The sequence below is a fragment of the Coturnix japonica genome, chromosome 7, assembly GCF_054131305.1.
Source record: "Coturnix japonica strain WE chromosome 7, WE-NBRP24, whole genome shotgun sequence".
Classification (NCBI taxonomy): Eukaryota; Metazoa; Chordata; class Aves; order Galliformes; family Phasianidae; genus Coturnix; species Coturnix japonica.
The window spans coordinates 3769390-3784581 of record NC_140669.1 but is presented as its reverse complement, the minus strand read 5'-3'; the positions used below and the strand labels follow the sequence as shown (position 1 = coordinate 3784581).

General features: G+C 39.9%; 1 protein-coding gene across 13 annotated transcripts in view; it reads left to right on the top strand.

The window, feature by feature from the left end:
* KYNU (kynureninase) overlaps positions 1–15192 on the top strand; it is a 52469-nt gene that overhangs the window by 15464 nt on the left and 21813 nt on the right. For 10 of the 13 annotated variants that reach the window (XM_015869119.3, XM_015869117.2, XM_015869116.3 and 7 more), the window contains 5 exons: positions 664–746; positions 5934–5995; positions 7349–7420; positions 8809–8883; positions 10194–10340. In XM_015869119.3, coding sequence (XP_015724605.2) covers positions 664–746; positions 5934–5995; positions 7349–7420; positions 8809–8883; positions 10194–10340 — 439 coding nt within the window. The remainder of the gene's footprint in view (positions 1–663; positions 747–5933; positions 5996–7348; positions 7421–8808; positions 8884–10193; positions 10341–15192) is intronic. The other 3 variants (XM_085552967.1, XM_085552969.1, XM_085552968.1) reach the window with 1 other exon arrangement.

The window sequence follows — 15192 nt, the reverse complement described above, 5'->3', positions numbered from 1 at the left end:
AAGCCCAGAGCAACGTTCCCCCAGATTAGCACCATTATTGCTTTTCTCAATCTGCCTTCATTTGCATATAAATCTGAACACCGCCTCCTCTACGTTTAAGAAACTTCACAATTTTTTATCTTTATATGCATGATGATTTCCTTAAAAGTTTAATTCTGGCACATTTGAAGCTAAATAAATAAATAAAAAATTAAAGGCACTTAATCCAGCACTGAACAGATAAGTCTCTTTGGAGTAGCAATACATTCAGATCTATAGTGCTGGTGTTATCCACTGTAGGCAGGAACAGTTTGTGAAATAAAGTTTCAAAATGCCCGCTGTTAAAGCAAAAATGCACATCTGGAATAATCTGTCAGGGAGAAAAGAAGCAATTTACATGCAGCTGTTTGGGCAGCTTTATGCTGAAGGGTGAGTTCAGAGGGGAAATTTGTGTGACAGAAATTGGTTGATAAGAACAGTTGAACAGGCCTCCCATGGAGGTTCTGGAGTCAACATCCCTGTTGCTTTTCAAGAAAAGGGATGTATATGGCACTGGGGATGTGGTTAGTGGGAATGGTGATGGTGGGTTGATGGTTGGACTTAGATGATCCTAATTGCTCTAACCAGGTATCTGTCTTAGGATTGACTGAAAGGCAGCAGTGTGTTTTCATGTTTTCCTTGCAGAGGGGTTCATGGCCACTTCAACGGGCAGCGCCCATGGGCACTGGCGGACGAGTGTCTTGTGGACCTGATGGCTGAACTGGTGGGTAGGTATGAACTGCTGGGAAAACTTTCTCTAGTAACAGAAACAAATTTAAGATGGGAAGCCCTGAAGCTCTGTAACCAGAACTTAATTCCTTGTACTCTTTCATGTTGAAGTAGTTTTATCTGATTGCTTAGTACATGGAGTAACACTTTATTTTAAGGCTGTAAGTGATTTAAGAGATGAATGTAGGGAATAATATACGAGCATATGCATATCATGGAACTAATTGCAGCAAAGGTTTTCTAGGAGCCTCGTAAACCAATTGGTCTAACACGCAAAGTCCTTTTAAAGGGCACTTGGCATTACAGATTCTGTTCCTCACTCTTAGAAGTGAACCAGTGAACTTTCCCTTTGAAGAAATGATTTCTACCTAGACATTTTCTGCTTTTCCTCTTTTCCCCATCACTAAATCCATGCTCATATTTGAGAACTGCTTATGTCAATGAAGCAGGTAATTGGGGCAGGACCTGCTATTTGTAAGTTCCCATTACCCTACTGTACTCCTTCAGGAGTCCAAGTGCTGCAGGACATGGGCAGTAAATGCAGCTGGTTATTCTGGAGATTGGAAAAGTAACCCTGGAGACTTCTCCTGGTGAGTTTGCCAGCTGCAAAAGCAGTCATCTGAGTCTGAATGCAAATTTCCTTTATTGCGTCTTATTCTGGCCTGCGTGCTGTTGCTGAAATAACCTTTCACTGGGATTTTGTTAAGATTTGTTGCTATCAAAAGGGGGAGGAGAGATGTTACTGACATAGTCTGTCTCAGAACTGCTTTCTTCCCAATCCTTACAGCGGCTGTCAAGGTTAGGTTAGGAGATTCTATTGAGATTTGTCCAGTATTCCAATTTATTTGTTGAGCTTAATTGTCAATATTGATCACTGGAACCAAATTATCATGTGTTCATTTGTGCCTTCTGTAAGGATAAAATATTACCATTGTTGACTGTTCATATGGTAGGTATTGTCTAGACTTGGAGAAAAAATTACACGAGACAAGTGCTCAATGAGAAAGGTGTGTTTTTCTCCTTCAGGTGAAGCTAATGGATTCTGAACAGCAGGAAAGGGAGACATTAAAGAATGTTTAATGACAAGCATACTTATAAATTTATTTTATTCGTAAAGCAAGTAAAGAGAACACATGCCAACTTTGACTTCTCTATAGAGTTTCCAAATCAGTAGATTGTTGAAAACTATTATTGGAGAGGAACAAGTGCAGGAAAATATTTTTATCCTTGGCTTATCTGTGATGTAAGTGACAAGATAGTATAAATATTAGGGAGGCTATGCTGGGCATTAGTGTACTGTGTGGAGCAATCCCACTTGCAGAATGAAGTGAAAGCCAAAAATGTAGATCTACTCTTCTGTCTTCCTGTGTTTTGGAACTTGTTGCTGTAGTACTTAGTATTCCCAAGGGATTTCTTTAGTTTGACCAGTCTTTCCTGGCAAGTTGATGCTTTTGTTCTTTTGAGTTAGAACTGGGAAGCTGTGGGCAGTTGGAAGATTATGTCCAGTCACATAACTAGCTTGATGCATAAGAAAGGCTTTTCAGTTGTAAACCTTGAACTTCATTAACTGGAGGGCACTGCAAACACCTCATTACTCATCAGATCTGTAAATATCTGCCATGGATCTGTTTCCATAATAGGGTTCCTGATCACCTGGTGGGGTGCAGGTGTGGGCTGGGCACTGACCTCCTGCAGGTGCCAGCTCTGATTTGGCACAGTTTTAGTTTAATGTCACTGCAGTAAGCAAGGAGTCAGGTGGGGGTCTTCTCCCCTTTGCCATCTGTTCTGTTGAGTCTGCCAACTCAGTGCATTTTATTTGTTTAATTAAAAAAATATTTTGGGTGCAAGAATGGGGAAATGGGCCAAACTACTCTGAACTTATTACAACAGCTTGCTTCGTTTTAGAGCGCAATATAAATGTTTTAAAGCTTTCCATGGAAATGATGATGATTGAGGTCACCCTACTGTTGACCTATTTTAGTTTTAAAACACTTCAGTGGGAAGCCTTTCGTAGTCCTGTTGTTTTCCTCAGCAGTGCAGTCAAGGTTATCATTCTGGATTTTGTCCTCCAAAGGTTTCTCAGATGTGTATAATTAAGAAACGGAATATGTTTCAGGCTGAAATCTGATCTGCATGTTCACACATCAATAGTTATTTTTAATTTATATAATATCCTTATAGCATTTTTCAGAACCTATGGAAGCAGTCCTTTAAAGGTAAACAAATTAATCTTTTCCAAATAATAGATGCATTTAAAAAAATGGTGTTACACTGTCTGTATCAGTAAAAGGGTAGAGAATAAATGCAGGAAATGTGTTATGCTAAAATGTTATTTATTATGTAGTGTCTTCCAGCAAGATGCAGTAGATGAGTTGAGTGAATTCTGAATTTTTCTTTTTAGTGATTTTGATGCGAGAACGTAAACAGATTTTTATGCTGTTTTTATTCCATATTTAATATGTTATGGAAGGAGAGGAATTGTCAGTTCTCACTCTAAGTGGTAGTGAGTGAAAAATATTTATTCAGGAATGGGCTGAAGACTGTAAAATATCTCTGCCCATCTAATGGTTTATAGTGCTATAACATCTTGCTTATTAAATGCGGTCCCATTTTCTTGTTCAATGAAAGTTACAGTAGTAAATATGTTGTGTAATGCAGAGTCAAGGTCAGCGGAGGCCAGAGCCTTTTTTTCCACCCTCACACCAAGCAGCGTAACGCAGTGCCGCTAATCTCAGCTGCACCTACCAGACTTTATTAAAACATTACAACCTTGGCAGGATCACCTTCCGATGGAACAAGATTAACTGTGTGGCTGCTGCTCCACGATGTGCTCAGGCAGGTCTCTGTTGAGGGAAGACTGAACACGGAGCAGATTTGTAGTGACTTTGAGTGATAAGGAGTATTTGAAATAAGCAAACCGCTTTTAAAATGGGAGCCTTTAGTCTTTGTTTTCAATCATTTCACGGAACGCTTTTTACTTATTCTGCTGTGGATCAATCTCCTGCTGCAGACGGAGAGGAGAAAGATGGCAGTGTCTGCCTAACACAATCATAATTGTCTCTGAAGTTGTCTTTTGCAAATGCTGCTTCCTTTTATTAAAGAGGAGATTTATCAAGCAGAACATACAGGTTTTAGCCTGTCTTGGAGATATGGTATAAAGTTAGGAAAGAAAGAAAGCAAACATAATTTTGTCTCCTGTGTGCCGGGTCTTTGAATATTGTAATAGGTTAATTGGATCATGGAAAGGTTGTTTTCTGAAAGCAGAGCAGGTTATAAGGGATAACAGTTTTCCAATGACACGGATGAGGTTTGTTTTGTGGGCATGAAATTCAATAATGGAAAGCTTTTAATAAATATATAATTTACGGAAGACCAAGACTTACATGACAAATGTAGTGTCATATTTAATTTGGAATGCTAGCACGCAGCTAAAAGTGATCTACAGATTAACCATTGGTTTGATATGGGCGCAGTGCAGCGAGCAAAGGGTTGCTTATGCAGAATTTGCTGTGAAAAACACAGATTTCTTAGAAAGAGCAGAGGTAGAAAGGAAAATACCATTTATTTATTTATTTTTCCCAGCCTCAAGAGTTCCATAGAAACATTAAGGCTGAAAATAACACCGTTTTGAGCTGCAATCACTGACTAGCTGTCTTTTGTATCTGCAATAGAATTGGGCACAAGGTGACCTCTTCCAGCAGCACCGAGCTTGTGGATGCAATGCTATCAGAGGAAAGAGAAATCAGAGGAGAGCAGTTTAAGTGAGGAAGAATCTTATGTTTTCTGCTCAAGAGATAGGTTCACTTGTATTTCTTCTCACAAACTACAAGTTCCTCGTGTTTGGAGGAGGGAAGTTAGGGCATCTTTTATCCCTCCTGGCTCATCCTCTGAACTGGCCCTTTGGGGTCACTGGCAACTATCAACAGGTCTTGCTGTTCAATAATTACAGATTTCAGCAACACAAAGAAGGCCATTGAATCCCTCAATCAAGGTGGTTTGTGGCTTTTCTGCGGTGGCTGAAGCTGAGACTTGCCTGGCAAAGATTTATGAATATACTCTTTTTATTCACAGATTTCCATGTTCTTTGACTATATTTCCTTTTATCGACCTCAGCCCAAGGCTATGTCTCTTTCCAAGGTTGGTGCAGTTGTAGCTCAGGAAACCATACTATTTGGGAGTGTCTCTCCTGTGTTGGTTAGGGACCTTGTGTACACACTAAGACCGGGACAGGAGAAACACAGGATTCACTTCTCCTTTTCTTGCAGCTCCCTTTCTTTTTCCCCAATAAGTTTTCCTTTCTTCTTTCTCCATCAGAGTGTTTGCTGGCCTCCCTGCCTGCTTGCATTTGCCTTCATCTCTCCCTGTCTTCAGCCTCTTTCCACCTTCAGCACACTCCATGGATGGGTGATAACTACAGCAACATGCACAAGCCCATCTTCCTTCCAGCTGAAGAGAACTCTCAAAGCACTGATTTGTCAAGGGTGAATTACTGCTTTTCAACAATAGACATCAGGCAAAACAGAAAGAAATAGGAATTGATTTCCTCCATATCTCAACACAGTGCTTTGCCTTAGAGTCCCTCATCCTGCCTGAAACCTTTCACCAGTGGTTGGTAAAGGTTTGAGAATTTCTTGCTTAATACTCTGTAATAACAATTAGTTGTTACTCCATTAGCTCTGTCTGTGATTAACTGGGGCCAAAAGGCATCTGTTACCCCCCTCCCTAGAGCTATGTAGCTATGGCTTCTTCCTGTTAAGTTGCCACATTAATAATGACCTGTTATATTCATTAGGCCATTTTGGCTTGTTTTTTTAATTAGAGATGAACAAAAATAAGTCTGAAATCTTGCTTTACATATAGGCTTATGACCTGATTTTTGTCTGAAGTATTAAAGGCAATAAATCTGCGAGTGGTTTGCCAGGAAATGGAAATACTTCATTGCTTTTTGTTTTTCTGTGGCTGACCTGGAAAAGAAATATTTTCCTGCTAGTGTGGTGTAGTGAGTCAGACAAGAAATCTTTTTCCTCCGCTGTGATGACACCTCAAACATTTGTTTACTTTCCTGTCTTTAGAGAAACGTTGACTGAAAACATTTTTCCTATTTTACTTTCTCAACACTTCACAAGGTTTCTCTGAAATAGTGAATAAAATCCCATGGAGTGTATATATATATGTTTTTATTTCAGGTGCCCAAAGACATGAGGTCGCCATAATGAATGGACTAACTGTGAACTTGCACCTTCTGATGGTATGTCTTCAGAATGTTTATCTGATGTGTTGACAGTTATTTTTTCCTTTATTTTTGGATGGCCTTGACAGGCATGTTTTTCTTTTATTCGCGTAAGTAAACTGTTTTGTAGGGATCCCACTAAGGCAACACTAGGCAAAAGCTTAACTTTCCCTTAAGCTCTTGAAATAGTATCTTGAGCAACTTTGCTTCTGTGTAAGACCTGGCTCTACTTGAACAGAAATGCTGGTCAGAAAGATGATTTCAAGGAACAGGTTGCCCAGGAAAGTGGTAGTGTCACCATCTCTGAAGGTACATAAGGGAAGGGTAGATGTAGTACTCCAAGGACATGAGCAGTATTGGTGGTAGATGGAGGTCCTTTCTAACTGTAATGATTCTGTTCAATGACTTTATAAAGTTTGAGCTTTTCTTGTGTGAGCTGTGTGTCAGTAATCAGAGAGGATATCAGAATATTAATTGACGGTAATTAAACATCCTAAATAGCTCTGGATTCTGTGTTACATTGCAGAGCAAAAGACAGACAAGACCAATGAGTAAATATGGAGCAGTAATGTCTATTAAATTTCAAATCATTATTTAAGTCCTGGATTTTATATAACTACAAATTGCAAAGCATCTGTTTGTTGGTTTTAAGGCACTGTGGCCTTGAACATGATTTCCTTTTAAGTAGCTCCCTCAACTGTCGTATCTATGGTTCTTCAGTGTTTCCAAAGTTTGGATCAATTGAATGATCACACGAGGTTTCATGTGGTTCGTGTGTAGAATAACTGTATTTGCATTTAGATCTTGTCTCAGCCCACACTGAGCCCTGTGGAACCACCTCTACTCTGTTGTCATGAACAAGAGGGCTCCTAAGTCTGTTCCTACTCCTCCTCTTGGTGATGATGAGTAGGAAAGGCCATTGATGTGCAGGTGCTGAGATGGGTGAGGGGTTTGCAGAAGGCTTGGTCCTTTCATCAGGCTTGTTTCAGAGGCAGTGCTTTGATAATTGTTTTAGAGCTGAGATAGGAATGCAGTTCTTTTGTGCTGTTTGCTATTTTTACTTGGGAGATGATGGGGCTGGGTGAAATCCAGGCTTCCTTGTCCACAGTCAGATCTTTGCTTCTGATTCTTGTAAAAGGAATTTTTCACTATTAGATCTCTTGTGACCTTCATTATGACTCTATGAAATACAGTATTATAATGCTTTCCTGCTATGATAAATGTTATATAGACAGAGAAACATTGGTGATTTCTGGGGGGGATTCTCTGTAGTCTGCATGAAAGTAAAGCAGTCTTTATTAAGTTACATGCTGGGAGGATGTCTGCTGAGGTACATTTCAACATATCTTCTTCTTTTTTTGTTCCTAACAGCTATCTTTCTTTAAGCCTACTCCAAGACGCTATAAAATTCTTCTAGAAGCCAAAGCCTTTCCCTCTGACCATGTAAGAAATTAATATTTTACCATATTTGTATTATTAATCATATTTTTCCAAAGAATATCAGGAGCCTGATTTGAATATTTATTAGCTCATCTTGTCCAAGTAACGTTACAATAAAAAAATCTGTCAGAAGCTTTTGAGCTAAGCATATTTTACAGATCATAGATTTATTCCTTTTGTTCGAATAAAAAATGTTACAAGAGGAAAAGATTGAATGGGCATATTGATTTATTAGTCTTTTTAAAGACATCGAGCAAACTACTGGCCTAAATCAACTCGAGTTGTAAATGTTTTATTAATTCTTGTTGCTGTTTTACTTTATGAAACCAAATCAATACAAATTCACAGCATTAACACTTATGTATCCCCAGACAGAGATGGAAATGTTTGTTCTTAGTACTTTGGATTACTAGTTCAAACATAATTTGTCTGCTATAAAATGAGACACAATTGTCCATGCGTCATAGCTTACAGAAAATTAATCTTTGCGTTTGTGCCCCACTGCTGCTTTATCACCAGCTCCGTAAACTCATGGAAATTGGTAACAAATTTGATTTCTAAGGTGTGATAGACACGACTCAAACTACTTCCAAGTTTATTTGTTTTGAAGATGGCAGCGCAAGCGTATAAACCTCAAATTGCCTTTATTCCAGACAAAGGCAATTTCATGCTAATCTTGCATTTCTTCCAGGTGCGCTTGTACACCGGGACTCCATCTTCTTAAATTTCAATGGTGCTTCAGTAATACTCAGTGCAACTCCTGTCACTTTGCTTCTTGTTGTGTAATTTTTAATCTATTTCACGGCATTACTTGATAACTTTTATGCCATCTCCAAAACCATTATTTATTGATTAAAAAGTCGGTGTGTAAGAATTTAGAGCTCTCATTTCCTCCTGCCTCTGCAGCATATGAGGGTAACATGGGCAAGAATTTGTGCCAGCCAGCTCTGTTTGCAGGGACAGCAATGCATATGTGACAACTTGGGAGTTAATGTGTGCCAAGCAGTGTGCCCAGGTTTAGCAGAATAAGCTATAGATTATGCTGCTCTGATTTCACTGTACCATTATCTGTGCGGGTTTGGTTTGCTGGTATGTGGCAAAGCACATCTTTTGCCTTGTTTCTGACCTCATTCTGCTCCATGAGCTCATCCTACAGAATTTAGGCTTTGTCTTCATCTTTGCTATCTGATGTGAATTAAATTCTGATCTATTCAAACCAAAGGAAATCTAGAACGTTTTCAGAGGCATTAGATTAGGCTTCAAGCATTAATTTTAGTGAAAGGCAAGCATCTGAATTGCTTTTCCGAATTTCTGCTGTGCTTGGCTTTTCTTCTTTTAGTTGCTTTATCATGTACTTAGGCTAATTTGCTCTACATGAAAATCTCTTGCAGTATGCTGTGGAGTCCCAGCTTCGATTTCATGGACTTGATGTGGAGAAAAGCATGCTCTTGATGCGGCCACGGGAGGTTGGTGTGATGCACGTCAGCTACCCTTGCTAATCCTAAGGCAGAAACATATGAGAGAAGGCATATGTTTGCAGATATTCTAGCAGCTGACTATAGAAGTTATAGTCCCATGTTCCCTATAGCTTACACTATTTGGACAAATTTTACACAACTTTAATGTACGTTTGGATAGAATTTCAGTTTTGTGATTGTAATCACTTTTACAATTGATTCAACTGGTGCATTTGCCTTATAAATGTGACCACTTCCCTCTTCCTCCCCCCAACCCCGTTTTTTCATATTTGCAAAAAGGTAACTGCAAAAATGGAACAGTTCATTGAGAAACCCTAATGTCCTCTCAGTGTCCTAAGGTAAAAGACTGCCTTAACACGAGCCACATTGTGCCTTTATCAGTGCAGGGTAAGGGAAAGGTCTGCTTTGAATAATATGCAGCACAGAGCAATTTGAAAGACTGCCTTGCTTCAGTGTTGCAGTATTAAGAACTCTGTCACCTAACTATAAACTGGTGGTGACCTTTTGCTTCTGAAATCTGAATCATCTTGTGAGTAAAGAGCCCGCTGCTGAATGCTGATAGATTTGCAAGAATGGTTGAGATAACAGCAGTTGGCAATGCTTGCAATTCAACAGTCTTGCCCCAGCTTTTTTTCAGTAACAAGTCTAATTTAATTCTAGCTTTTCACTGCCTAATTGATCCCTAGGTGCTGGTATGTTTTCCACAATCCCTTGCTAGGAAGACAGAAGGAGGACAGGGCAGTTACTTTCCTATAAAGAATCAAGAATGAGAGACTTTTTGTTCAAGTTCTTTTGCATGTAATGACCACCCCATGTTTGGGGATTGTTGTGCTTTGATGATGCGAGACTTATTGTGTTTGAAACAGAAATATAGCAAACTTATAATAGTTTCCTCTGGGATACGGAGTTTATCAGAGAAGTATAGGATGAAACTGTTAGACAACTTTTAAGCCTCGTGAATGTCACAAATTTCAGATGGTATATAAAATAATTATATATGCTGGCTTGTAAATTTAAGCTGTCTGAAATATTAGCGTAGGAAACATGCTAAAATATGAAATGAATAGGCATTTAAAAACTGGCACTTTCGAGATAAGTTTGCTAATTTTCTTATTTGAAGTAACTCATAGGCTATTTCGTGGCTCTACCTTTGTATATCATTGCTGTGCTAAGGATTTGCTTTTGATCTCCTTATGCAAGCAGCATGGCTCATGGTAAAATATAGATTATGAAATCAGAATTGACAGTTTCATTACTGCCAAAGTTGATGTAAAACGAGTGCTTTAACTTTGTTTTAGGGGGAGGAGACCTTGAGGATTGAAGATATTCTTGCTGTGATTGAGGAGGAAGGGGACTCTATTGCTGTCGTTCTGTTCAGTGGGGTGCAGTACTACACAGGCCAGCTATTTGACATCCCTAGAATAACAAAAGCTGGCCAGAAAAAGGTAGGATTCCTCCAAGCCCAACCTAAATGTGTGTATGTATATATATGTATATAGTGAAATGTTTTTGATTTCCTCTTGCTGTGCAATAAACTGGAGCATATGTGGAAATCTGTGGGACTCCTGATAAAAGGTAAAAGCATGCTGTGCACAGATCATTTGGAAACTGGGTGCTGTGGGAAGAAAGAGGGCTGAGGGAGCTGATTTTTATAGGTGGGTCTTAAATTATGTGGAGAGATTATGGAGATTGTGAATGACTTGACTTCTACCAGGCTTCCCCTTAAGGATAGAATTCCAATAGGTTCAATGGAGTGGAGGGGGAGGTGAGGTAATCATAGCTTCCATAGGGGGACTCTTTTAGTGGATGTACCTTTATCTCATTCAAGATTAAACCACTTATGGATGAATTTATTTAGTATCACTGGGTTTTTGCAAAGCAGCTAACTACTTATAACCATATATAGATGTTTTAATTCTGGAGGTGTTCCTGACTATATCAGGGTGTGTCTTCCATTGCTATAGGCTTTTCTTTGGAGGTCAAGGGTGTAAGCTGTGCTCTGGAAAATGATGGTAAAGAGCATAGTAGGTATGAAAGAAGCAGGTGCTTCAGGGGCTGGGAGTTATAGAAAGAAGGGGTTCTGGCTGAGCAGCACCTGATGACAAAATTGGTTCTGAACATAATATAAAACAAGACCGACTTCTGACACAGATGTAGAGAGCCAAGGAAGAAAGAGATGAAGGCAATCAGCTGCAGGGGCAAATAGGTCTGTGCATCAGCTCCAAGTAGCTCTATAAACAACACCTTTGTGGTGCCTTCCTCTTCCAGTGTTTTTCTAAAGGTAAGCAGTCAGAAGGCTGGGCTGTAACATCTGAAGGGCAGACAGGTGATTGATGGGGTGATGCTAGCCAGTGCACTGCTCACTCATGCTCTCTGTTGCAGCAGAAATCTTTGCTCAGCTGCCAGCACCCACATATGTACCACACCTCTGAATCCACTCTGTGAAGGGTCTGAAAGATCTGAGGTCTCTCTTCACTGTAAATATGAACAATCTGGGAAAAATCTCTTTACGTTCTCTCTTACAGATGCCCAGTGGACTATGGGGCATATATTTCAAGGAGCAGAAGCTCTGTGGCTTCGGTGAAAGTGATAAACTAACTCAGTGACACACTGAGGCGTGTTCCAGGGGAAAAACAGTCACTGATAGTTTGTTCATACAGAGCAAAAATGAGCTCGATGGTTATATTATTTGAGAGGATAACCAGGATGAGCTTAACATTTCCATAAGGCTGTGCAAGTATAAATTCAAGCAGGAGGAAAATGTGAGCTGCTGTGTCCCTATGAATACCTCTGAATGAATGTAGACATAAACTGTGCATGCAAGTAATAAACCTGTTCATGGATATTGTGTGTTGCACTGGGAAGTGAGTACATTCATGACCTGGAATGTCATCATCATGTTTAAAGAAAAGTAGTGCTTGAGTGCCTAGATAGGATTAAAAGCAAAGCATAAGGCAGCCCTTGTTGTTCTCCTACTGTCAGATAGATTCAGCTCCGCATCCTTATGGATTCTGCCTCTGGGCTAAGTGATGTTTATATGTTTATACAAAACTACTTTTTAACATACAGTTTCACCACACTTAAACAATCAGCATACTGCAAATATTTACTTGAACAGCTATTAAATCAGCAATTCATGGAGAGTTTGCTGTGTTAATAGTGGTAAGTGGTTTTCCTGTAAGTTGCTGCTGCTTGATCTTGGAGATTCTGGTTACTAAAAGCAAAATGCTGGGTCCTCGAATACAATTGGCTCCTCTCTTCAGTTCCAAGGTCAGAACTGATTTTAGGAACTGATGTTGGGCCACAGGAGAGCAAAGAACAACTGCTGACCCAGCCGTCAGGAGGAGGAAATATGATGAAAAGGAAACAACCTTCTCTGCTTAAGAAATTTGAGTTTAGATGATTAACCTGGATTGGATTTAATCCAGTGCTTCTGGTCCTTAATTTTGAAACAAGTTGAACTTGAAAATGCAGTGTCAACTAGAACAAATCTTGACTATATTGGGCAATAAGGCTACTGAGATTTCAAGCATCTAGGGCAGATTCCAGGTAGTTATGATAAGCAGCTATTTTTTTCTCCATAAAGGCTTTTCTATATGCTGTTTGAAGAAGTACTTTTATTGTTTTGGTTTTTTTTCCTCTTTTATGGATCAGTTAGGGAATGTTATAAGAACTTAAAACTTATGAGGCTTTTAGGACTTGAAGACCATTTCTTCTAGAGCTTCTGGACCTGATGAAACCAGCATTGGTTAGAATGACTGTTTCATACATGACATTAATATAAAACAGCTGAAGTCCTTTAAAATGTGCATTTAAAAGAAGGATGTGCCTAAGAAGTGAAGTTGAGAGCAAAAATACTGGATTCTCCTTACTGGTATTGAAGAGTAGTGAATGGTCCCATGTTCATGAGAGCAAGCAATGAATCTGGGGAGAGCTGACAACAAGAAATAGGGGGGAAGACAATATGAGATAGTGTTATTTGAGAAAAGGGGGAAGAATGGAGGAATAGCACTAGTCAACTGGTGTGGCTGAGGGGAAAAAAACGCCCTACAGATGGTCTTAATTATTGTAATAGACAATTGAAATAAAGTCCTGCAGTGCTTTACCCCATCAGGGCTTAGCTAGAGGTCTGAGCCACAAGCTCTGGAGGTCTGGAAAATGTCCTGGGATCTTTGAGGTCAATCATTTATGAATTAAGTTACCAATTTCCTTTTACATTTTTTAAGCCAATTTCCTAAGTTCTCTGCGTACGTTAAGATTCTTCCCAGAGTGAAAGCTCTGCACATAGACAGCTTCATTAAGTCATTAAATATTAAATGAACTAAATTAAGCTTGAAAAATTACCTCAGGCTATTTTTCCATCTTAGGTCCCTCAGATAAATCAAAATTACAGCGTATTGTGCGAGAGACCCATCAGCAGGCTGAAGGAGGATGTAACAGTTTTTCTTGTTCCACGTTTCTGTGCTTGCTGTAGAGGTTGCAGGAGATTTAGTTGTTTTATTCCTCTGCAAGCAAGGAAATGGCTGATTTCTAGGAGTCTGCCTTTCAAATATGATTTTCATTTTATAAGTTGCATTGTACTTTCCACTGTCTCTGTACAGTATGTAAAGTATTTTAATCTCTCCAGTCCCAGTAGGAGGAGATTTAAGATCCTTCATCTTCATTTCTTTTCCCGTCTCGCTCTAAATGTCCCAGCTTTGCTTGTGTGAGGCTGTCATTTCTCTCCGTCTCTCCAAATGTCATTGTCCATGCTGAGTTGTTACCTGCTGGTTATCAGCAGCTACCCAGACACGTTGCAGAAATGACTTTTAGATGTTAAAATAAAATGGAAGAGGCAGGGGAGTGCTTGAGTCCTCTACATTGCCCGTAACAGATGGGGAGCTCTGCATTCCCCACGCCTGGGGAAGTGACGTTCCCACGCAGTCCCTGCTCTGCGTGGTGTGTGCAGGGAGAGCTGCTTCAGTTTGTTTTACTTCTTCCATGAAATCTGTGTGGCAAAACATTTGCTGTTCATGCAGCTCGTGCCAGACGCCTTCCTAGGAAAGCCAAGAAGCAGCATCGTTTTTGGGGATGACAACTTGAGCAAAACATGAGTGATCCCAGGTTTTCCGAGGTGATGCAGGAAACCTGTCGACACAGAACCCAGGTTCTCAGGCTCATGAAGTTTAATGGTGCACTGTGGGATCCGCCAAGCCGTTCCAAAAGAGTGGGGGTTGGTTAAATTGCCTGAGAGATATGTCCCATGGGTGGCATGCTGGTGGATGTCTACTTGGAGAGCTTCAGGTGCATGGCATTGGTGCAAGCCAACACCTACCAGCCAGTGTCAGTGCTCAGAAACACTTGGGCACACTGAGGTGTAACTCTGGCTATGGGGTGTCAATGTAGTACCATGATTCCAAAGGCGTCCAACCTCCTGGTGTCACAGAATCATAGAACAGCTTGGATTAGAGTGGGACCTCAAAGCCCATCCAGTTCCTACCCCCTGTCATGTGTTGGTTTCCCCCAACCAGATCAGGCTGCCCATGATTACATCCAAACTGGCATTGGGTGCATCCAGGCATGGGGTATCCACAGCTTCTCTGGGTGACTCCCCATCTTCTCTTATTTTCACTCTACTTTCTTTATTATTCATCTTGTACTTCAGTTTATTGTAGAAATTATTGCTCATATGTAAGGAAGGAAGGAGCAGATGAATTAAAGACAGAATTTACCATAGAGTTGTATTTCTTATGGACTTTTTTCATGAGCAACAAGTTCTTTTGTATTAATTTTGTTAATGTGCTGCCACGCTTGTTCTCCAAGACTCCAAGCATATTGCAATATGCTTGTTTTTCACTGAAACCAATGAATTTGTTGTAGCAGTTTTAAAAGATTGGTGTAGTTCATTTGTGTGTAAATGTTTAAATCCAGACAGCGGATGTTTTGAAGCCAGGTTAATGTCTTAAGCTTTCTCATTCAGTAGCAGATTGGCTTTAGTGCCTTGTTTTCTGAACCAAACCCATTTTATCTCTCTGGATATGAGCACTCCCATCGGCTTCCATTGCACTTCAGTCTCTCTGCATAAACCTCTCAACTTATGTTGATTTCTCCTAACTTACTCCTGGGCATCTCTATGAAGGCGAGTTGCAGTATGAAGGTTGGAACATTTATTGCAACTCTGGTTGTGTTTAATAGCAGATGCTTGTATTATGCAAATACTATGATGGTGGGCTTTCTTCTTCCCATCATTTTGGGTTGGCTTTTCCAGCTGATAACTTCACTAATTCCTCCACTAGAATTCCTGTTTGGATCTTCTTA